The 25,358-nt window shown below is 39.9% G+C and overlaps 1 protein-coding gene across 2 annotated transcripts in view; it reads left to right on the top strand.

The window, feature by feature from the left end:
• hob (bridge-like lipid transfer protein family member hobbit) overlaps positions 1–25,358 on the top strand; it is a 238,733-nt gene that overhangs the window by 7,127 nt on the left and 206,248 nt on the right. For both annotated transcript variants that reach the window (XM_053770361.2, XM_070094472.1), the window contains exons 2-5: positions 2,653–2,779; positions 3,087–3,182; positions 17,345–17,503; positions 19,923–20,051. In XM_053770361.2, the coding sequence (XP_053626336.2) occupies positions 2,653–2,779; positions 3,087–3,182; positions 17,345–17,503; positions 19,923–20,051 (511 nt within the window). The remainder of the gene's footprint in view (positions 1–2,652; positions 2,780–3,086; positions 3,183–17,344; positions 17,504–19,922; positions 20,052–25,358) is intronic.

Below are 25,358 nucleotides of genomic sequence, written 5' to 3'. Positions count from 1 at the left end.
GTCTAAGGAACAGAACTCCATCGTTAAGTAAGGACAGGCTGCACGGTATACAGTATGTACACCCTCTGTTACAAACACAGTTAATGAATGGCTTGTGACTTGGTCGTAATGAGTTTTGGAGCAAAGCAAGCTCAGCAGATAGACTATAGCTTGTATTTCCTTTACCAGATATAATTTGCCAGATATATACATGTGCACTTATGTACACTATGTGCAGAGATTGAATAGTAAGTGTACCGCACTACAGTGACAGAATGGTAAGAGCAAAAGAGAGAGATCACCGTATTCAACCAGCAGGTAGGCAAGTCTGGCAAATGCTGACCGCGAGTGAACCACATTGCCTCAACACTTTGTAGGCTTGCCTGTGATTGGACATTGAACCAAGGTACTGAGTTAATGATGGGTACCCTAATAATCATTAAACCCTTAGCACCTGGTTCGCTGGTTGAGAGGCAGCCTACAGTATATGGGAGTGTGACATATGCCAAATAAATTGTAATGTGCTCTTTGCATGCCACAGCCTCTAATAATAATAATAATAATAATAATAATAATAATAATAATAATAATAATAATTTTATTTCAGCATGATACATGTTTTTATAAAGGAGTATAACAATTGGGTATACATGGCAAAAAACCCTTTATATGCACAGTATTTCAGGCAAACTTAAGACTAACTTCAGATAAATAAGGCAATAACAGTGCAGTAATTGTACATATGATCATTAGGTGAGTTACAGTGAATACAAGAAAATTGACTAGTCTATTAGTTCATGCTATATGGCTTTAATAAGTTTGATAGAGAAGAATTACAGTTTTGATTATAAACCTAAGGTGGACACAATGGCATTATGATTAACATTTTAGAGGATTACAGATAGTGAGAGTAAGTATATAGTGATTATAATGTTTTAACTAAGTTCATCATATTGAACAAATGCACATATAGTTTTCGCATATTTATTTATGATGGGCTAGGATAGGGTTTAACTGTAATTTTAAAAATTCTAGATGAGCCAGTGGTTCTGGAGATTTCTGGCAGAGAGTTCCAGATTTTGGGTCCTTTTTTGTACACTGAGTTTTTGAAAAGATTTAACCTGACATGGGGAATGTCAGAGAATTTTGTGCCTAGTATTGTGTCCATGGGTCCTATTGCAACTGTCAAGAAAGCGCTTCAGGTCGGGATTTATATTAGAATTGATTGGCCTGTAAATGTAGGTGGCACAGTAGTATGAGTGAATGTTTTGTATAGTGAATAGGTTTAGGTCTTTGAAAAGTGGGGGAGGGGGTTGTCTAGCTGTGGATTGTGTGATCATTCTCACTGCAGCTTTTTGTTGGGTTGTTATTGGTTTTAGGTGATTTGTCGTTGTGGAACCCCAGGCGCAAATAGCGTAGTTGAGGTAGGGATAGATCAGTGAATGGTATGTATAGTGTAAGTAGTGCTGTTTGTGGTACATAGTAACATATCTTTGAGAGGATGCCAACTGTTTTAGATACTTTTTTTGTTGTGTTGGATATGGGTGTTCAGTTTCAGGTTGCTGTCAAGGTGTAGAGCCAGGAATTTTCCCTCATTATGTTTATCAATAAGGATGTTGTTAAGCATAATGTTTAGTTGGATGTCACTTGTTTTACTCCCAAACATAATGTAAAAGGTTTTGTCTGTGTTCAGTGTAAGTTTATTGACAGTCATCCAGGTTGCTATTTTTGCGAGCTCTTCATTAACAATAGTATTGAGTGAGCGTAGATTAGGGTGGGAGATGACAAAAGTTGTATTGTCAGCAGAGAGAATAGGCATAAGTAGTTGTGACATGCTTGGAAGGTCATTGATGTATAAAAGAATAAGGAAGGGGCCAGGAACGCTTTCCTGTGGTACACCAATGTCCAGGGATCTTGTTGAGGAGGTTGTGTCCTTGAAAGACATATTGCTTTCTATTAGTAAGGTACGACTTGATGTATGCAAGTGCATGGCCTCCTATACCATAATGATCGAGCTTGAGGAGTAACATGCTGTTGTGTACTGTATCAAAAACTTTCTTAGGAACAGGGTTCTGTTCCTAAGACCACGTCAGTAAATGAATTCGTCACTAAGCAAGGAGCGTAATATAAGGTAGTGGGTTTGTGTCAATCATCTTTGACATTATTTTAATGTCACTTTTGCACCATTTATAACATTTTTAGTATATTTTTTAATGTTTATACACCAGTGTACTGCATATTGTAATAAACAGAATAGAGGAACTCAGCTCAAATATACAGTATTTAGGTATGCATACTGGTCAGAGAGCCCGTCGTAAGTCCGAGTCTTCAGTAAATGAGTATTTGATTCTTGTCAGGAGATTGCTGGCAACTGTGTTACATTTTTTTGAGGAATGCACATTTAAATAGGGAGATTATGAAAATACTGTAGTATTCAAATTGTGATAGATGACCATGGTAACATATCTGCCTATTACTATGTATGGGAGAAGAAAAAATGGATAAGGTATGATTTCTGCAATATTAATTTTTATTTGACAAAAAGCTTCTCGTATAACCATATACGTACTTTGTTATCAGTGTTTCTTATATTAATTTTATTTCCAAAATAAGATAAGACAAGTTTTGTAAATTAAAAAAAATTGACACTTTTTTACTTTTTTTTTCTTTCAGGGGCTTCCCAAGACTTCTTTCTTGGCTTATTGTAGCCAAGTACCAAACTGAGATCAAGATAGGAAGAATATCCCTGTTGCGACTTAGTTTTGAAGATGTTCTTATTAAGAAGTCAGGCCTTAGTATTGTAAGTTGCTAAGATCAATGTTGAAATACCCATAGTTACAGTATTAATATTTTTATTGAATGGTTAGTAATTTCCTTACATTTTAGTAACTATTTTTCTCCTATGTTTAATAAAAAATATTGTACTGTTTATGGTTATAAAATGGTTTTCTTTTAATGAAGAACTACACAGATTGTCAATAAAGCATTTTATTTTAGTATATTCATTGCCATTTATTAGCTGAAGCCATTTATTCCCATCAAATATTCATATCTCAATTTTAAAGTAATGTAATAAACTTTTTTCTTTTCATTTGTTATTACTTCAGAAAATTGACAGGGTTGGTGCAACTAGCAGCCTTTTTAACCAAGAAGAAAGAAAAATATTTGCCATCAAAATACATGATGTTCGAATTGAAAAGGAGGTAAGGATTTTTGTTTTGTACATATATACAATGGAACCTCCACTTGCAAGTTTAATCTGTTATGTGGCCTTGCTCACAACTGGGTTTGCTCATTTGCAGAATCAGTTTTCCTCGTTTAAATTAATTGAAAAGCAATTAATCCGTTTCAGTGGAATTCTGTACTTCAATAATTATTTATCTATCATAATTCATCTAATATGACATAATAAACAATATAAATAACATAAAAACCTGATATATATTCTAGAATGAATAAAATATGTCAGTATGTAACAGGTGGAGGCAGCCACAACTGCTCCCTCTTTGTTGTGGTAAACACCCCAGCTAGTGATGACCTTTTGAAGCCGTCTTGTAATATAATTATTATTATATAGTACATTATTATTATACAGTGAAACCTCTACTTGCGAGTGCATCCACGTGTGAGTTTTTCCAAATACAGTGGACCCTCAACCAACGGCTTTAATCCATTCCAGAGAGCTAGCCTTTAGTCGAATTAGCCGTTAGTCGAATTAATTTTCCCCATAAGAAATAATGGAAATCCAATTAATCTGTTTGAGACAGCCAAAATTATTAACAAAAAATATTTGTTTTTAAAGATTAAATATAAATATACATACAGAAAACAATGACAAATAAATATAAAGCACTAATAAAATGGATAAATGAACTTGACTTGTTGGTGTATGATAGACACGTAGGAGGCAAGAGGAAGGCAAGTTTATTACACTTCAATATGATGGTAATATTGTCTCTACGGCTTATTTATGTATCAAAATTCATCTAATATGACATTATAAACAATATTAATAACAGAAACATGATATATACTCTGGTTAACGCTCTCGCTTCACATGGCGAGGGCTTGGGTTCGATTCCCAGCCAGAGTAGAAACATTGGGCGTGTTTCTTTCCACCTGTTGTCTATGTTCCCCATCAGTAAAATGGGTACCTGGGTGTTAGTCGACTGGTGTGGGTCGCATCCTGGGACACTGACCTAATTTGCCCGAGATGCTCAGCATAACAAGTGGCTTTCTATGTAGTAGTATGTCATTGTTGTCAGCTAGGACTGTATACCGGGGCTCTGGTGGCCTGGTGGTTAACGCTCTCGCTTCACACGGCGAGGGTCTGGGTTCGATTCCCAGCCAGAGTAGAAACATTGGACGTGTTTCTTTCCACCTGTTGTCTATGTTCCCCATCAGTAAAATGGGTACCTGGGTGTTAGTCGACTGGTGTGGGTCGCATCCTGGGACATTGACCTAATTTGCCCGAGATGCTCAGCATAACAAGTGGCTTTCTATGTAGTAGTATGTCATTGTTGTCAGCTAGGACTGTATACCGGGGCTCTGGTGGCCTGGTGGTTAACGCTCTCGCTTCACACGGCGAGGGTCTGGGTTCGATTCCCAGCCAGAGTAGAAACATTGGACGTGTTTCTTTCCACCTGTTGTCTATGTTCCCCATCAGTAAAATGGGTACCTGGGTGTTAGTCGACTGGTGTGGGTCGCATCCTGGGACACTGACCTAAGGAGGCCTGGTCACAGACCGGGCCGCGGGGGCGTTGACCCCCGGAACTTTCTCCAGGTAAACTCCAGGTAAACCATGTACATGTACTTGTAGTAAATAAAGATTATTATTATTATTATTATTATTATTATTGTTGAGTTTAACCCTTTGACTGTCGAAAGGCCCAATCCTGAAGTGTCTCCTGGTGTCGCAAAATATTTGAAAAAAAAAAATTATTTTTTCTTATGAAAATGTTAAGATTATTTTTCTGATTGTTTTAGTCCCCCCAAAATTTTTTTCCCATCAGTACTTACTCAGATATAGAGGCATGAAGTTTGCAGAAAATGAGCCACGTATGGCAACAGCGGCGACTGCCACTCACCAGTAAACTTTGGTTTACTTGTATTTGAAGGTTTGTTGTTTTTTTCACTATTTTATTTTTTCACATAACTTAGGTGGCCTGTGAGACCAAAGTAAGGTGCAATGTACATATATACACTCGTTGTATACAACACAATAAGCACACAAACATAATTATCAATATATTGTTTACAAAACTTGTTTACAAAAACAAACAATACAAAAAATTTTTTATTACTATTGTTCTATAATACATATACCAATATACAGTCACCGAACATATTCCTAGAAGTTCTGCAGCTTGTGGAACTCTTTGAAACATGGTGTCATACACAGTGGTGTTTTACACTCCTCACACATAAAACATGGTGTCATACACTGTGGTGTTTTACACTCGCATATAAAACATGGTGTCATACACAGTGGTGTTTTACACTCCTAACACATAAAACATGGTGTCATACACAATGGTGTTTTACACTCTCACACATAAAACATGGTGTCATACACAGTGGTGTTTTACACTCCTCACACATAAAACATGGTGTCATACACAGTGGTGTTTTACACTCCTCACACATAAAACATGGTGTCATACACAGTGGTGTTTTACACTCCTCACACATAAAACATGGTGTCATTCACAGTGGTGTTTTACACTCCTCACACATAAAACATGGTGTCATACACAATGGTGTTTTACACTCCTCACACATAAAACATGGTGTCATACACAATGGTGTTTTACACTCCTCACACATAAAACATGGTGTCATACACAATGGTGTTTTACACTCCTCACACATAAAATCAGTGTGTGTGCATTTTTGTGGAAGTTTTTTTTATGTGCAAAGACAAAACACCTCGTCTGAGCAGTTTTCTTCAAAGTATTAGCAGGCAGTTGTGTTATGTAGTTATCCTAGGTAAATGGTCGTGTGTCATCATTCCTTCCTTCCTAATTTCCTTCATTCCTTTCCTACCTGGAGGCTACCTGGAGGGCATTCCACCTCTCTTCCTACATTCCTTCATCTGTCCTTCCTTACTTTTTTCCTTCCTTTCATCTAGTCCTTCCTTCATTCCTGCCTTCCCTTCTTGCTTCTTGTTTCTATAATGTATATACACATATATAGTCACTAGATACTTTCATAAAACTGCTATTATCACCATTCAGCAAGCTTGTCTTGGGTGCGAGTGTGTGGCTTATAATTGTTTTGAGTCAGGAGTCAGCAGCTGTCAAAATGACATATTGTCTCATTACTCACTCCCCCTACCGCCTGTCAAAACAATGGGGTCGGATGCTGCTTCCCCTCCATTATATCTAAATATCTTTCTCCCTCATTCTCTCTTTCAATCTGTCTCTTTCTCTCTGTCTGTCTATCTCTGTCTCACAGGTACACATAAATACAAGTATACATACCTGGAGGTTATTCCGGGGATCAACGCCCCCGCGGCCCGGTCCATGACCAGGCCTCCCGATGGATCAGGGCCTGATCAACTAGGCTGTTACTGCTGGCCGCACACAGTCCAACGTACGAGCCACAGCCCGGCTGATCCGGCACTGACTTTAGGTATCTGTCCAGCTCTCTCTTGAAGGCAGCCAGGGGTTTATTGGCAATTCCCCTAATGCTTGATGGGAGGCTGTTGAACAGTTTTGGGCCCTGGACACTTATGGTGTTTTCTCTTAGTGTACCAATGGCGCCCCTACTTTTTATTGGGGGCATTTTGCATTGCCTGCCCAGTCTTTTACTTTCGTAGGGAGTGATTTCTGTGTGCAGATTTGGGACCATTCCTTCCAAGATTTTCCAAGTGTAGATTATGATATATCTCTCCCTCCTGCGTTCCAACGAGTACAAGTCAAGTGCTTCCAAGCGTTCCCAGTAGTTAAGGTGCTTGACAGAACTTATACGTGCAGTAAAGGATCTCTGTACACTCTCTAGATCTGCGATTTCACCTGCTTTGAATGGAGATGTTAATGTACAGCAGTATTCCAGCCTAGAGAGAACAAGTGATTTGAAAAGGATCATCATGGGCTTGGCATCTCTCGTTTTGAAAGTTCTCATTATCCATCCTATCATTTTCTTTGCACGTGCGATCGTGGCACTGTTGTGATCCTTGAAAGTGAGATCCTCAGACATTACTACTCCCAGGTCCCTTACATTATTTTTCCGCTCTATTGTATGGCCGGAGTCAGTAGTATACTCTGTTCTAGTTATTATCTCCTCCAGTTTTCCATAATGGAGTAGTTGGAATTTGTCCTCATTGAACATCATATTGTTTACCGTTGCCCACTGGAAAACTTTGTTTATATCTTCTTGGAGGTTAACCGCGTCCTCAGCAGATGACAGCCTCATGCAGATCCTAGTATCATCCGCAAAGGATGATACGGTGCTGTGGTGTATATCTCTGTTTATGTCTGATATGAGGATAAGGAATAAAATGGGGGCGAGTACTGTGCCTTGTGGAACAGAGCTCTTCACTATGGCAGCCTCCGATTTAACTCTGTTGACCACTACTCTTTGTGTTCGATTTGTTAGGAAGTTGAAGATCCATCTCCCCTAAAAATCCAGACAAAGTGCTATACTCTGCTTGAAGATGTGAGTAAACGTGATGATTACACAGTCTTGTGGCTCTCTCTGAGACAGAGCTAGACGGATAGACTGGGAGCTTGGCAGACAGACAAATAGACAGACAGACAAATGTTTGTTCGTCGTCGTCTCCTCCTCCTCCTCCTCCTCCTCCTCCTCCTCCTCCTCCTCCTCCTCCTTCTTCTTCTCCTTCTCCTCCTCCTTCTCCTCCTCCTTCTACTCCTCCTCCTTCTCCTCCTCTTCCTCCTCCTCTTCCTCCTCCTCCTTCTACTCCTTCTACTCCTCCTCCTCCTCCTCCTGCTTCTTCTCCTCCTTCTTCTTCTCCTCCTCCTCCTCCTCCTCCTCCTCCTCCTCTTCCTTCTCCTCCTCCTTCTCCTCCTCCTCCTCCTTCTCCTCTTCCTTCTCCTCCTCCTACTACTCCTCCTCCTTCTACTCCTCCTCCTTCTACTCCTCCTCCTTCTACTCCTCCTCCTCCTCCTCCTCCTCCTCCTCCTCCTCCTTCTCCTCCTTCTCCTCCCCTTACTCCTCCTCCTCCTCCTCCTACTCCTCCTCCTCCTTCTACTCCTTCTGCTCCTCCTCTTTCTCCTTCTACTCCTCCTCCTCCTTCTCCTCCTCCTCCTCCTCCTTCTCCTCCTCCTCCTCCTCCTCCTTCTCCTTCCCCTTCTCCTCCTCCTCCTCCTCCTCCTCCCCCTCCTCCTATCTCTTAGACAGATAGACAGCTGCCCCCCTCCCTCCACCCTCGTTTACGCTCATCAAAGGTCAGCTCTTATCAGATGTTATCTCCCCTTATCTTGTCACTGTCATGGGGTGAACTGTTTTCATGCCTCAAGGGAACATATTATTACATATTATTATTATTAGGTATTATTATTATTATTATTCCTCTTCTTCCTATTCTTCCTCCTCTTCCTCTTCTTCTTCTTCTTCTTCTTCTTCTTCTTCTTCTTCTTCTTCTTCTTCTTCCTCCTCCTCCTCCTCCTCCTCCTCCTCCTCCTCCTCCTCCTCCTCCTCCTCCTCCTCCTTCCTCCTCCTCCCTCCTTCCTCCTCCTTCCTCCTCCTCCCTCCTTCCTCCTCCTTCCTCCTCCTTCCCCCTCCTTCCTCCTCCCTCCTCCCTCCTTCCTCCTCCTTCCTCCTCCTCCCTCCTTCCTCCTCCTCCCTCCGTCCTCCTCCTTCCTCCTCCTCCCTCCTCCTTCCTCCTCCTCCCTCCTTCCTCCTCCTCCTTCCTTCCTCCTCCTCCCTCCTTCCTCGTCCTCCCTCCTTCCTCCTCCTCCCTCTTTCCTCCTCCTCCCTCCTTCCTCCTCCCTTTTTCCTCCTCCTCCCTCCTTCCTCCTTCCTTCCTTCCTCCTCCTCTTCTTCCTCCTCCTCTTCTTCTTCCTCCTCTTCTTTTTCCTCCTCCTTCTCTTCTTCCTCCTCTTCTTCCTCCTCCTCCTCTTCCTCCTCCTCCTCCTCCATTGCTTTTGGTCTCAAGCTCCTCCAAATCATGAAATTGATCTTCACTGACACTTCCATCTGTGTTAGAGCATCACTTGGGAAGAGAAGAGTCCCAGATTTGCTGGAGAGTCACATTTTTCTTACCGCTAGACATGCTGAAAAAGGAGGACTGAAATGGTATTCCCACAATGCACCACTGGCTCCCCGATTTTTTTTTATATGGTGCACACTGACCATGGAGACCCATTCTCTCACATGTGGGCCTACCAGCTTTCTCCTGCTTGATTTGAAGCCGCTAGAATTTATGCGTATAGATATGGCATTTATGGATTTGGAAAAGGCGTATGACAGGGTGGATAGGGGGGCAATGTGGCAGATGTTGCAAGTGTATGGTGTAGGAGGTAGGTTACTGAAAGCAGTGAAGAGTTTTTACGAGGATAGTGAGGCTCAAGTTAGAGTATGTAGGAAAGAGGGAAATTTTTTCCCAGTAAAAGTAGGCCTTAGACAAGGATGTGTGATGTCACCGTGGTTGTTTAATATATTTATAGATGGGGTTGTAAGAGAAGTAAATGCGAGGGTCTTGGCAAGAGGCGTGGAGTTAAAAGATAAAGAATCACACACAAAGTGGGAGTTGTCACAGCTGCTCTTTGCTGATGACACTGTGCTCTTGGGAGATTCTGAAGAGAAGCTGCAGAGATTGGTGGATGAATTTGGTAGGGTGTGCAAAAGAAGAAAATTAAAGGTGAATACAGGAAAGAGTAAGGTTATGAGGATAACAAAAAGATTAGGTGATGAAAGATTGAATATCAGATTGGAGGGAGAGAGTATGGAGGAGGTGAACGTATTCAGATATTTGGGAGTGGACGTGTCAGCGGATGGGTCTATGAAAGATGAGGTGAATCATAGAATTGATGAGGGAAAAAGAGTGAGTGGTGCACTTAGGAGTCTGTGGAGACAAAGAACTTTGTCCTTGGAGGCAAAGAGGGGAATGTATGAGAGTATAGTTTTACCAACGCTCTTATATGGGTGTGAAGCGTGGGTGATGAATGTTGCAGCGAGGAGAAGGCTGGAGGCAGTGGAGATGTCATGTCTGAGGGCAATGTGTGGTGTGAATATAATGCAGAGAATTCGTAGTTTGGAAGTTAGGAGGAGGTGCGGGATTACCAAAACTGTTGTCCAGAGGGCTGAGGAAGGGTTGTTGAGGTGGTTCGGACATGTAGAGAGAATGGAGCGAAACAGAATGACTTCAAGAGTGTATCAGTCTGTAGTGGAAGGAAGGCGGGGTAGGGGTCGGCCTAGGAAGGGTTGGAGGGAGGGGGTAAAGGAGGTTTTGTGTGCGAGGGGCTTGGACTTCCAGCAGGCATGCGTGAGCGTGTTTGATAGGAGTGAATGGAGACAAATGGTTTTTAATACTTGACGTGCTGTTGGAGTGTGAGCAAAGTAACATTTATGAAGGGATTCAGGGAAACCGGCAGGCCGGACTTGAGTCCTGGAGATGGGAAGTACAGTGCCTGCACTCTGAAGGAGGGGTGTTAATGTTGCAGTTTAAAAACTGTAGTGTAAAGCACCCTTCTGGCAAGACAGTGATGGAGTGAATGATGGTGAAAGTTTTTCTTTTTCGGGCCACCCTGCCTTGGTGGGAATCGGCCAGTGTGATAATAAAAAAATAAATAAAAATAGATATGTCAAACACGGTATCTCCTATGACATATGTATACGACCGCTACAGTCAAACGGTTAAGGGCCATCACTGAGAGAAGCTGTGTTGGTGGCGGTGGAAGATTTTGCCAGCACCACTTTCACACTTAACACTTTCAGGGTTTCGGACATACTAGTACGGCTTACACACCAGGGTTTTTGACGTACTAGTATGCCTAAATTCTAGCGCCCTCAAATCTAGTGAGAGAATGCTGGTAGGCCTACATACGAAAGAATTGGTCTATGTGGTCAGTGTGCGCAGTATAAAAAAAATATCCTGCAGCACAGTGTGTAATGAGAAAAAAAAAACTTTGACCGTGTTTTTGGATTAAAACAGCAACTTTGCACTGTATTTTCGTATGGTATTTATTGTTGTATTCTAGTTTTCCTGGTCTCATTTTATAGAATGGAAGACATATTACAGAAATTGAGATGATTTTGACTGGTTTTACAATGAAAAGTACTTTGAAATTGAGCTCAAAGTAGCAGAAATGTTAAATTTTTACCAAAGTTCAAAGGTAAACAAATCATGCTAAGCGTCCAATACACGTCAGCTGGTGAGTATAATATTCTTTCACAAGTGCGCTGATATTATTTATACCATTTCTACACTAATGCAGTGGTCTGCATAACTAAATCTTCTATTTTTTGTGAGAATAAAAATTCAAAGTGGAAAGCAAAAGAATGTAAGAGGGGCCTGGGGACGTGACTAATGAACAGAGAAAATGTTATTCTAGTGCCAGGAATGTCTGTCTTGTTTATTCTGGACCCTATTTGGAAATTGGCATCTTTTGAAATTTGTGTGAAATTGGTAAAATTGCCAAATTCTGACCACTTTATTGGATAGTTGAAATTGGTAAATGGGTGGTTTCTTGTACTCATTCGATAGAAAAAATGGAGTTTTGGCGAAATAGGTATGATTTTTGTCGACTGGTACATTGGAATTGTCTGAAAATAGGGCTCAAAGTGGGCAAAATCGCCGATGCATCAACATCGTCGAGACCATCAACTTCGCAAAAGCATATTTCCGTGTTTTCCATCAAATTTCATACTTTTGGTGTCATTATGATCGGGAAAAGATTCTCTATCATTTCATGAGAAAAAAATAATTTTTTTTTTTTCAAAAAATTTCCGACCCTGAGAACAAGTTTAGGAGAGGGCCTGCCGACCCTGAAAGGGTTAAACATTCTAAGAGGTGCCTTCATCCACATGAAACTATTTACAAGAACACATACATTTCTAACAACGCTTACTGTTGCGTGGAGAACCAGCTTATCATATGCCACTACTTTTTTTCCAAATGCAGAAAGGCAAAACACAGCTCCTGCCCCTTAGGTTTTGCTCATTTATGTGCTTCAATACAAACACTTGATCCTCATCTTCTGTTTCCAACCTACATCCACTTTTTTTTTTTCAGTCAAATGCTGTAGTTTGTCTTTTAAATCATCATTATTAATAATATTTCTACTATAAACTTTACCTGGCCCAGTGGCCCAGTGGCCTGGTGGCTAAAGCTGTTGCTTCACACACAGAGGGCCCGAGTTCGATTCCTGGCGGGTTGAAACATTTTGACACGTTTCTTTACATCTATTGTTGTCCTGTTCACATATCAGCAAATAGGTACCTGGGTGTTAGTTGACTGGTGTGGGTCGCATCCTGGGGGACAAGATTGAGGACCCAAGATTGAGGCGTTTGACACAGTTGACCACAATCTCTTGCACCTCAAACTGAATCATTACGGCATAAGAAGACATTCTCTTGACTACCTAAAATCCTATCTTAACGACAGACACCAGTATGTACATGCAAATGGAGTCAACTCTGCTATCTAACCTGTAGCTGTAGGAGTACCCCAAGGTAGTGTCCTAGGCCCACTCCTCTTTCTCATCTACATCAATGATCTCCCCACTGCATCCCAACTCCTCACACCCGTTCTATTCGCAGATGACACTTCATATGTCTACTCCCATTCAGACCCAGCTCTGCTTGAAAACACTGTAAACAATGAATTGCTAAAGATATTTGCTTGGATGATGACCAGCAAACTCACTCTCAACATAGACAGAACATACTTCATGCTGTTTGGCAACAGAGCCTCAAATATTCAACTCAACATACTGTTAAATGGTTCCCCTATGTCAAGACACATGGAGGGCAAATTTCTAGGTCTTCTCCTTGACTTTAATCTTAAATTTCAGTCCCATACCCATCACATAGCCAAGAAAATTTCCAAATCAGTAGGAATCCTTTCCAAGATAGGCTACTATGTACCATAAATGACTCTCCTTACCCTGTACCACTCTCTAATATATCCTTACCTCACCTATGGTATCTGTGCCTGGGGCTCAATCACAGCCAACCACCTTAGACCCTTAATAATCCAACAGAAAGCTGCTGTACAGGTGATAACCAGCTCCTGTGCTAGACAACACACCCACCACTTTTGAAAAGACTCAACTTGCTAAATATAGTATCAAAGACTGCAAGAAAAGAGCTCTTCAGATCATTAATTCTCCACGCACCAATACCACTCCCAACAAAGTTATAATTCTTCCCAACAGCCAGGTTGCACTGAACGTTTCAAAACTACTTTCACAAGCTAACACCAGAGTCGCCATCGCTTCTAGCACTTCAATAAAGGATCTAACCAGGACAAAATCCAAGCACCACGAACCAGTCAATGCAGGAGTTTACACTATACCCTGTGGAGGCTGTGACAAGATTTACGTAGGTGAAACAGCAAGAAACCTTGACACCCGCCTCAATGAACACATTTACGCATGTAGGAACGATAACTTGAACAACACCTGTGTACAACACCGAAATTCCACCAATCATCTCATGAAATTCAGAGACGCCCAATTAGTGATCAAAGAAACTAATTTCCGCAGACGCAAGTGCCTCGAATCAGCACTGATCGCTGTTTTGAATACAATTAAACAAAACAACGGCAGCTTCACCATCTCCGAAGTCTTAGCAAGAATCCTCCTGAAAACAGTAAACCCTGCCATCACATAGTCTCTCCTGTTATACTACACAAAGCACATTACAGAGAGTGAACACTGAAACAAGCTGCCTCTTTCCAGTCTATATTTGTCCAACCTATTTTTATGTTACCCAAGTAATAGCTTTTACATGTATATCCTTTTACTCATGTACGAATTAATTGCTCTACCATATTGTATTACTTTTGTCACTACTACTACTACCACTAGTGAACATCGAAATGGTACCTCACTAGTATTGCACCTCACTCTGAGCCTTTATATACCCTCTGTGTCCATGTATTGTTTGTAATGGCTTGATAAAGCTCCTGGAGAGCGAAACGTTGCCACAATTAAATGTCACATCAGTTGCACTTGTGTCCTTTTACTTTACATATTGTCGGTAATTCTACCAACTTTATTACAATCTGTCGGACACCGCAACATAATGGACATTTCATGCAGACGTTATTTGGACACTCTTGCTAAATATACAAGACATACACTCTTATTATTGTGCCTACTTCATATACAGAACTTTAAACTCCTCTGTAAACCCTCCCCTAAAACTTCTCCTCGACAGTTACAACAGAATACACAGTCACAATACAGGGCATAAGGCACTTTTCAACATCCTTCGAGTCAGACTCTCACTATACAAGAACGCTATGCACATAAAAGGCCCAAAGATCTGGAACTCGCTACTGGAACAGGTCAAGGATCCCCAGACAGCTTTTAAATTTAGGACTCTGCTAAAAAATCATTTTATCTCACAATATTAACCAAATCAACCAAACATCTACTGACTAGTTTTATCATGTGACCACCTGGCTTTTAATTCTGCCATTCCATAAAATATTACCACCTGCACTATTCCTTGTAAATTAGATTTTGTACTAAGTATACATAAGATTTATTAAGTCCAAATAAGATTGTAAAACAGTTAACCACTATTCTGTGTTTAATTTAAGTATAATTACTATGTACTATTCTCTTATCTAGTTTTAATTAGTTACTATGTATTAGGATTAGTTTGCCCGAAATGTCTCGGCATGATAGTGGCTATCTTTATACGTACTTAGCAAATCAAAATTGTAATTACACATTGTAACCTTTACAAAGAAATAAACTTATTATTATTATTATTATAAGTTAGACAGTCCTCAGTGTGATGCACTGACTTTCTTGGGTTATCTTGGGTGGCTAGCCCTCTGGGGTTAAAAATCCAAATGAAATCTTATCTTATCTTACTCCATAATTCATACATTCTTTCTTGTTCTTTTTTTTCTTTTGTACACTGCCAGTCTTTGAGCACCATCCTTTATTTCATACACACATACATTGAGAGAGTATAGTGGTACCAACACTTTTATGTACATATATGGGTGTGAAGCATTGGGTGTCAATGCTGCAGCAAGGAGGAGGCTGGAGGCAGTGGAGATGTCATGTCTAAGGGCAGTGTGTAGCGTAAATAATATACAGAGAATTCGTAATGTGGAAATTAGGAGGAGGTGTGGGGTTACTAAAAGTATTAGTCAGAGGGCTGAAAAGGGGTTGTTGAGGTGGCTTGGTCATTTAGTGAGGATGGAACAAAGTAGAATGACTTGGAGAGCATATAAATCTGTAGTGGAAGGAAGGCAGGGTAGGGGTCATCCTAGGAAAGGTTGGAGGGAAGGGGTAAAGGAGGTTTTGCGGGTGAGGGGCTTGGATTTCGACTTCTAGCACGCATGCATGAATGTGTTAGATAGGAGTGAATGGAGATGAATGGTGTTTGGGACCTGACAAGCTGTTGAATTGTGAGCAGCATAATATTTTGTGAAGGGATTCAGGGAAACTGGTTAGCCAGACTTGAGTCCTGGAAGTGGGAAGTACATACAATGCTTGCACTTTAACCCTTTGACTGTGACAAACCCCTTTCTGAAACTCATTCTATGTCGAAAAATTTTCGGAAATTTTTTTTTATTTTTTCTTACGAAATGATAGAGAATCTTTTCCCGATGGAATGACACCAAAAGTATGAAATTTGGTCGAAAACTCACGGAATTACGCTCCCGCGAAGTTAGCGGTCTTGGCGACATATACGCATCGGCGATTTCACTGACTTTAAGCCCTGTTTTTGGCCAATTCCGTTGTTCCAGTTGACCAAACTCATAGCTGTTTCATTAGAAAAACATTTTTTCTATCAGTTGAGTACAAGAAGCCACCCAATTACCGATTTGAACTACCCAATAAAGTGGTCAGAAATTGGCAATTTGGCCAATTTCATGCAAATTAAAAAAGATGCCAATTTCTAAATAGGGTCTAGAATAAACAATGTAGATATTCTTGGCACTAAAATAACATATCCTCTGTTCATTAGTCACATCTCTAGGCCCCTCTTATATTACTATTGCTTACTATTTTGATTTTTTATTCATACAAAAAATACAAAATTTACTGTTATGCAGACTACTGCATTATTGTAAAAATGGTATAAATAATATCAGTGCACTAGTGAAAGAATATTAGACTCCCCAGTTGACGTGTATTGGACGTGTGGTGTGATTTGTTTACTCCTGAACATTGGTAAAAATCAAAGATTTCCGCTACTTTGAGCTCAATTTCAAGGTCGTTTTCATCGTGAAACTAATCAAAATCATTTCTATTTCTGTAATATGTTTTCCATTTTATCACGTGAGACCATGAAAATGAGAATACAACGATAAATACTATATGAAAATACACCTCAAATTCGACATTTTAATCCAAAAAAATGGTCAGTTTTTTTTTTCTCATTATGCATTGCGTGCTGCAGGATTTTTTTTATGTGGTGCACACTGACCACACAGACCCATTCTCTCACATGTGGGCTTACCAGCTTTCTCCTGCTTGATTTGAAGCCACTAGAGTTTATGCGTATTAATACATCCGAAACACTAGCTCGTAAGACGTATATATACGACCAAAACAGTCAGAGGGTTAAAGGAGGGTTTTGGGATATTGGCTCTTTGGAGTGAGATCTAAACTGTTGTATCTGAGCACCTCTACAAAGACAGTGATTATGTATGAATGATAGTGAAAGTGTTGAACGATGATGAAAGTTTTTTTTCTTTTTGGATCACCCTGCCTTGGTGGAAAATGGCCAATATATTTAAAAAAAATTGAGAAAGTATACCAAATGTTATAATACAGTGGTACCTCAGGATACGAACTTAATTCATTCCAGAAGGCTGTTCGAGTGCCGATACTGAACGAATTTGTCCCCATAAGGAATAATGTAAATTAGATTAATCTCTTTCAGACCCCCAAAAATACACTTACAAAAGCACTTACATGAATACACTTACATAACTGTTAGAGTTTTCAGCCGTTTGCATCCTGAGGTACCACTCTATTTTAACTGCCTGTAAAGCATGCTTCATTTGGTACTTGTGTATTATTATTTGTTGATTAAAAGGTTATTTCAGGTGAATACTGTATTTTAATTTGTAAGCCCTTATCCTGTATACATTACCAAAGTTTAAAAGAGGAACTTTTGTTTTTCCTTTCGGGCCACCCTGCCTCAGTGGGATATGGCCGGTGTGTTGAAAGAAAGATTTTAATTTGTATTTACCTATTTTAAGGTATGTGATAAACGAGGGAGAGGGACTCCAGCAGAGCCTGCAAATAGCATGAGCATGGAGACTGCATTTTCCGCAGCAGGAGAAGCAAACTCATCTACACAAACGGAGCCACAAGTTATAAAACTCAGAATTTCACCATCTGTTGTGACTCTTGCACAGGTAAGTTGTTTCCTCTTATACTGCATAACTGACTTGCTAAATGTGAACTGTAATGGTATTGCACTTTATGAATTTGTCTTTTAGTGTTTGTAATATTTTTTAAAGATTGAATTCTATTATCTCTTCTCTTATTTCCTTCAGAGAAATTGTTCAACAAAACCTACCAAGGTCTAAACTATTGTACTGAATTATTAAATTTTATATTCTTCTTTCAACAAACCGGCCATATCCCACAGAAGCAGTGTGGCCCAAAAGAAAAAGCAATACTTTCTCCTTTTAAATTTAGTAATATATACAGGAGAAGGAGTTACTAGCCCCTTGCTCCTGGCATTTTAGTTGCCTCTTATGACATGCATGGCTTATGGAGGAAGAATTCTGTTTCACTTCCCCATGGAGATGATTAACAATTATTTAAAAAAATCCAATGCCTTGTTCATGCTTGCAAATTAGTCGTGTGTGTGTGTGGCACCTATATAACTCAGTCATTCCAGTTTGCTCTTGCCTCACTTTCACATATTGAAAAGAATCACCATTAGAAAATGTAAGATGAGGGAGTCACAAAAACAGGATAAGTAAAAACAGTAAAAATTAAATTTTTTTAGTGGATTTAATTAAATGCTCTATAACCAGGGTGTGTAGGCGAGGGAGGAGATTATTTTCCAGTAAAAGTAGGCCTTAGACAGTGATACATAATGTCACCATGGTTGTTTAACATGCAGTATTTATAGATTGGGTTGTAAAAGAAGTAAATGCTAGGGTATTGGGGAGGGGGGTGGGATTAAATTATGCAGAATCAAATACAATATGGGAGTTGACACAGTTAATTTTGCTGATGATACTGTGCTTTTGGGAGATTCTCAAGAGAAGTTGCAGAGCTTAGTGGATGAGTTTGGGAGTGTGTGTAAAGGAAGAAAGTTGAAAGTGAACATAGATAAGAGTAAGGTGATGAGGGTATCAAACAAGTTAGATAAAGAAAAATTAGATATCAGATTCGAAGGAGGGAGTTCGGAAGAAGTGAATGTTTTCAGATATTTGGGAGTAGACTTGTCAGCAGGTGGGTTTATGAGGGATAAGGTAAACCATATAATTGACAAAGGAGAGAAGGTGCGTGGTGCATTGACGTATCTATGGAGACAAAGAATGTTATGCATGTAGGCAAAGAAGGGAATGTATGAAAGTATAATGGCACCAACACACTTCTATGGGTGTGAAACAGGTTGTGAATGTTGTAGCTAGAAGGAGGCTGAAGACAATGGAGATGCCCTGTCTAAAGGCAGTGTGTGGCATAAATATTGTGCAGAGGATTTGTAGTGTTGAAGTTAGGATGAGGTGTGGAGTTACTAAAAGTATTATGGAAACATAAACACATATGCAGTTTAATGTGATCCTTTATTGACAACGTTTCACCCACACAGTGGGCTTTTTCAAGTCACACACAGATCTGTGTGTGACCTGAAAAAGCCCACTGTATGGGTGAAACGTTGTCAATAAAGGATCACATTAAACTGCATATGTGTTTATGTTTTCCATTGTGTCTGTATTTTATACCATTTATTTAAAAGTATTATATAGACAAAAGCCTACATCACATAAACATGTTCCATTAAAATGTTCTGGTTAAAGGGCCAACTAGAAAGCAGACTTTGAGGAGAAGTTGTTGAAGTGGTTTGGCCATTTAGAGAGGATGGAGCATAATAGAATGACTTGGTGTATGAATATGTAGTGGAGGGGAGGAGGGGTAGGGGTCATCCTAGGAAAGGATGAAGGGAAGGGGTAGAAAGAGGTTTTGTGTACAAGGGGCTTGGACATAAAGCAGGTATGTGTGAGCATGTTAGATAGGAGTGAATGGAGATGAATGGTTTTTGGGACTTGACAAGCTGTTGGAGTGTGAGCAGGGTAATATTTTATGAAGGGATTCAGGGAAACCAGTTGGACTTGAGTCCTGGAGGTGGGAAGTACAATGCCTACACTTTAAAGGAGGGGTTTGGGATATTGGCTGTTTGGAGTGACATCTGAACTGTCGTATCTGTGCACCTCTGCAAAGATAGTAATAGTGTGAATGGTGATTTTTTTTTTTTTTGTGGGGGAGGGGGGGGGGGTAGCATGTTGAAAAAAAACAGTATTAGACAAATGATAAATATTAGGTGTGTCATATGAAGATTGGTTTGAAAATATTAAACAGATTACAGTCTTAACTAGTTTAGGTATAAAAATGGACACTGTGAAAGTATTGATACAGTTCAGCTTCAGTGCAAAATTTATCTTTCAGATACTACTAACTTTATTTACTCAATATGAGAGTTTAGAGTTGTATGTCATGGCTATTTTATGGTTATGTGATGAAATTAATATTTTGTTTTTACTTCTGATCTGTTCTTAAAATTTACAAGAATTATTTGTAGATACTGTGTTTTTTCAGTTCTTTGGAGTACACGTTATGAGTGTGAGTGTAATGTACCTACGGGAGAAATGGCCAGAGTGTCTACTTCATGCATCAGCTGAGAAGATCACACTTGAAGGGGCTACTTTAAACCAGTCGAATATAGCTGTAAGTCCATTGTTTTAAATTTTCACTTTTGTTAATGAATAAATATTACAGGCTCTGGAACAAGACAAGTAAATGTATCTAAAGTATAGGGTTATACTTTATTACTGAACTGTACAGTTGGTATTGTTGTGGTCCCTGAATATGTGAAAGGAGAACTGAAGTGATTAAACTAGACCTGTCTTAATGACAAGTGTGTTGTTGTAAAAAATGCTGCAAAAATACTGAGATAAAGGTAAATAAAGCTTCTAAAGAACAACAGATATTGCTATCAGGGAGTTTAGTTTCCAAGTGACTAAATCTTTTACATAATATCCACTCAAATAAGCCACTGTGATAGTCACTAAACTTGCTGATGATAAAAACATGAAGCATAAAAAAAGTAATAATACTGAAGATAAATCTTGAAACGAAGACATAGTTAAATACAGTGGAACCTTGACTTAAGAGTTTAATCTGTTCCGTGACCTAGCTCGTACTCAATTTGCTTGTAGTATATCAAATCAGTTTTCCCCATTTAAATTAACTGAAATGCCATTAATCCGTTCCAGCAGAATTCCTGCTCTCGGGAGGCAGGACAAAATATTTCAGTATAATGCTAATATCAACTCTACAGCTTATTTATCTATCATAATTGATCTAATATGACATAACATGATATGTACTCTTGAATGAATAAAATATGTCATTATGTGATGAGTGGTGGCAGCCATTGCCACTACCGCACTCACCATATCTTCTCATTCTTCCCCTTCTGAAAATGGAGTGTTTGTGAGGCTAACTGCACTGGATCACTAGTTTCATAAGGAAAACACTGAAACAATGTATTTATAAATAAGTAATTTTTTTTATTATTATCACACTGGCCGATTCCCACCAAGGCAGGGTGGCCCGAAAAAGAAAAACTTTCACCATCATTCACTCCATCACTGTCTTGCCAGAAGAGTGCTTTACACTACAGTTTTTAAACTGCAACATTAACACCCCTCCTTCAGAGTGCAGGCACTGTACTTCCCATCTCCAGGACTCAAGTCCGGCCTGCCGGTTTCCCTGAATCCCTTCATAAATGTTACTTTGCTCACACTCCAACAGCACGTCAAGTATTAAAAACCATTTGTCTCCATTCACTCCTATCAAACACGCTCACGCATGCCTGCTGGAAGTCCAAGCCCCTCGCACACAAAACCTCCTTTACCCCCTCCCTCCAACCCTTCCTAGGCCGACCCCTACCCCGCCTTCCTTCCACTACAGACTGATACACTCTTGAAGTCATTCTGTTTCGCTCCATTCTCTCTACATGTCCGAACCACCTCAACAACCCTTCCTCAGCCCTCTGGACAACAGTTTTGGTAATCCCGCACCTCCTCCTAACTTCCAAACTACGAATTCTCTGCATTATATTCACACCACACATTGCCCTCAGACATGACATCTCCACTGCCTCCAGCCTTCTTCTCGCTGCAACATTCATCACCCACGCTTCACACCCATATAAGAGCGTTGGTAATATTGCATAAAAATATAATAAAACATAAAAGAGAATGTAAAGAAATAAACTGGTTTTATAAAGTGTACATATGCTGGCAGAGGTGGAGGGTGGAAGTTAGGCCTTGCTACATTTTATTGCTGAACTCAACTGCTACACTTTACCGCTGAACTTAATTGCTACACTCGAAATGCTACGCTTTATCACTGAACTTAATTGCTACACTCTTAACCCTTTCAGGGTCGGCAGGCCCTCTCCTAAACTTGTTCTCAGGGTCGGAAATTTAAAAAAAAAAAAATTCTTACGAAATGATAGAGAATCTTTTCCCGATCATAATGACACCAAAAGTATGAAATTTGATGGAAAACTTACGGAATTTGCTCTCGTGAAGTTAGCGGTCTCGATGATGTTTATGCATTGGCGATTTCGCCCACTTTGAGCTCTATTTTCGGCCAATTCCTATGTACCAGTCAACAAAAAATGTGCCTAAAGAAGGAATAGCAATAATGTTGAAGGTAAAGCTATGGCAGGAAAAGAGGGAATACAGTGGACCCTCGGCTAACGCTATTAATCCGTTCCTGAGAGCTCATCGTTAGTCAAAATTATCGTTAGTCAAGTTAATTTTCCCCATAAGAAATAATGGAAATCAAATTAATCCGTGTATGAAAAAAAAATTGTTTTTACTACACGAAATATTAATTTTAATACACACAAACTGAAGAAGACATGCACAGTTACATGACACTTACCTTTATTGAAGATCGGGTGATGATTGATGGGAAGGGAGGAGGGGAGAGTGTTGATGGTCTTAGTGTTTAGAAGGGGAATCCCCTTCCATTAGGACTTGAGGTGGCAAGTCCTTTTCCGGGGTTACTTCCCTTCCCTTTAAATCTCTCAAACCAACCTTTGCTGGCCTTAAATTCACTCACTTCACCACTAGTTGCTGGCATTTTTTTAATTAAATCATCATGCAACTTCCTAGCTTTTTCACATATGATCGCTTGAGAGATGCTATCTCCTGCTATCTGTTTTTCGTTTATCCACACCAATAACAGTCTCTCAACATCTTCGAGTACTTGCGATCTCAGTTTCGAAAACATAGTTGCACCTTTGGCAAGAACAGCTTCCTTGATTGCCATTTTCTTGCCCACAATAGTAGCGATGGTTGATTGGGGTTTTGTGTACAACCTGGCCAGCTCAGAGACACGCACTCCACTTTCATACTTAGCAATGATCTCTTTCTTCATATCCATAGTAATTCTCACCCTTTTTGCTGTAGGGTTGGCACTAGAAGCTTTCTTGGGGCCCATGGTGACTTATTTTGCAGGTGCAATCACTAAAAAGGCTGTGATAATATAAAATGTTCCGATTGTATGCTTGGAAGTGACCGCGGTGGCTGGCTGGCTTGTAAACCCTGGCCAGAAGTGGACGCGTCTCAGACGGAACGAATAGTGTTGGTCGAGTTTTTTAGCGCTAGTTGAGGCAAAATTTTTGCGTTAAAATGTATCACTAGTCGGATTTATCGTTAATCGATGCCATCGTTGGTCGAGGGTCCATTGTATAAATGTATTAATTCAAGGATTATGTGGAGTACAATAAAGGTTGGATGTGAAAAGTAGGTTATAGTAAGCATATATGCACCTGGAGAAGAGAAAAGTTTAGAGGAGAGAGAGAGATTTTGGGAAGTGTTGAGTGAATGCATGGGGAGTTTTGAACCAAGTGTGAGAGTACTTGTGATTGGGGGTAGGCTCCAGGATGTACACGTTTATAGAGAGGCAACTGATATATCAGATCATTATCTAGTTGTAGCTACAGTTAGAGTAAGAGGTAGATGGGACAAGAGGAAATTGGCAATAACAAGTAAAAGGGAGGTGAAAGTGTATAAACTAAGGGAGGAGGAAGTTCGGGTGAGATATAAGCAACTATTGGCAGAAAGGTTGGCTGGTGCAAGTATGAGTAGTGGGGAGGTTGAAGAGGGTTGGAGTAGTTTTAAAAATGCAGTATTAGAATGTGGGGCAGAAGTTTGTGGTTATAGGAGGGTGGATGCAGGAGGAAAGAGGAGTGATTGATGGAATGATGAAGTAAAGGGTGTGATAAAAGAGAAAAAGGTAGCTTACGAGACGTATTTACAAAGCAGAAGTGTTATAAGAAGAGTAGAGTATATGGAGAGTAAAAGAAAGGTGAAGAGAGTGGTGAAAGAGTGCAAAAGGAGAGCGGATGATAGAGTGGGAGAGGCACTGTCAAGAAATTTTAATGAAAATAAGAAAAAATTTTGGAGTGAGTTAAACAGGTTAAGAAAGCCTATGGAACGAATGGATTTGTCAGTTAAAAACAGAGTAGGGGAGTTAGTAGATGGGAAGATGGAGGTATTGGGTAGATAGTGAGAATACAGTGGTCCCCCTGTTCGCGAAGTCATCGGTAACCGATAAATCTGGTATCCGAAGTGTTATATCGCAAAAAATTTGCCTCGGTTCCCGTTACAAAACCCGGTACGCGATATGATTCGTACAAGACATGTCCACGTGTGGCCTGAACTGCCCCGTGTGTGCCAGTGTTTACAAGCCAGCCAGTGTGCATGCATCTAAGGATACATTCGGTACATTCCATATTATCACTGTTTTTGGTGCTTGTTTTTGCAAAATAAGTCACCATGGGCCCCAAGAAAGCTTCTAGTGCCAACCCTTCGAGACCAAGGGTGCTAATGACTATTGAAATGAAGAAAGAGATAATTGCAAAGTATGAGAGTGGAGTGCGTGTGTCGGACCTGGCCAAGTTGTATAGTAAATCCCAATCAACCATCTCTACTATAGTGAGCAGGAAAACGGCGATCAAGGAAGCTGTTCTTGCAAAAGGTGCAACTGTGATTACAAAACAGCGATCGCAAGTGTTAGAAAATGTTGAGAGACTGTTACTGGTGTGGGTAAATGAAAAACAGATAGCTGGAGATAGCATCTCTCAAGCGATCATTTGTGAAAAGGCTAGGCAGTTGCATGAGGATTTAATTAGAAAAATGCCTGCAACTAGTGGTGATGTGAGTGAATTTAAGGCCAGCAAAGGTTGGTTTGAAAGATTTAAGAATCATAGTGGCATACATAGTGTGATTAGGCATGGTGAGGCTGCCAGTTCAGACCACAAAGTGGCTGAAAAATATGTGCATGAATTCAAGGAGTACATAGAGGCTGAAGTAACCCCGGAAAAGGACTTGCTACCTCAAGTCTTAATAGAGGGGGATTCCTCTTCTAAACATTAAAAACTTCGACACTCTCCCCTCCTCCCATCCCATCAATCATCACCAGATCTTCATTAAAGGTAAGTGTCAATTATTCTATTGTGTTTATTCTATTGTTATTATTGTTGTTGTAATTATTCTATTGCATTAAACTTAATATTTCATGTAGTAAAAGTTTTTTTTTTTCATACTTTTGGGTGTCTTGCACGGATTAATTTGATTTCCATTATTTCTTATGGGGAAAATTGATTCGCTTTCCGATAATTTTGCTTTACGATGAGCTCTCAGGAACGGATTAATAACGTGAACTGGGGGTCCACTGTACTACTGTCTTGATAAAATGAGTTTGAAATTTAAACCTGTAATTATTTTTTGCAATGGTAGGATTGCTGGTATCTTCTTTCTGTCTCGTCTCATAAACACACAAGATGACAGGTATATCTTCATACTTTTTCTTGTATCTAGTAGTCCATACTGGATATGTAGCCATGCATGTACGTGTATGTGTATACACACTAATCTGATTTTTTTTCTAATCTCGTAGTAGTTTTAGTTATAGTGCTTATATGTCCATAAGGAAATAGGTGAGAGAATT

The sequence above is a fragment of the Cherax quadricarinatus genome, chromosome 4, assembly GCF_038502225.1.
Source record: "Cherax quadricarinatus isolate ZL_2023a chromosome 4, ASM3850222v1, whole genome shotgun sequence".
In the NCBI taxonomy this organism is placed as follows: domain Eukaryota; kingdom Metazoa; phylum Arthropoda; class Malacostraca; order Decapoda; family Parastacidae; genus Cherax; species Cherax quadricarinatus.
The sequence above is the reverse complement of the archived record's forward strand: the minus strand, read 5'-3'. Positions and strand labels throughout refer to the sequence as shown.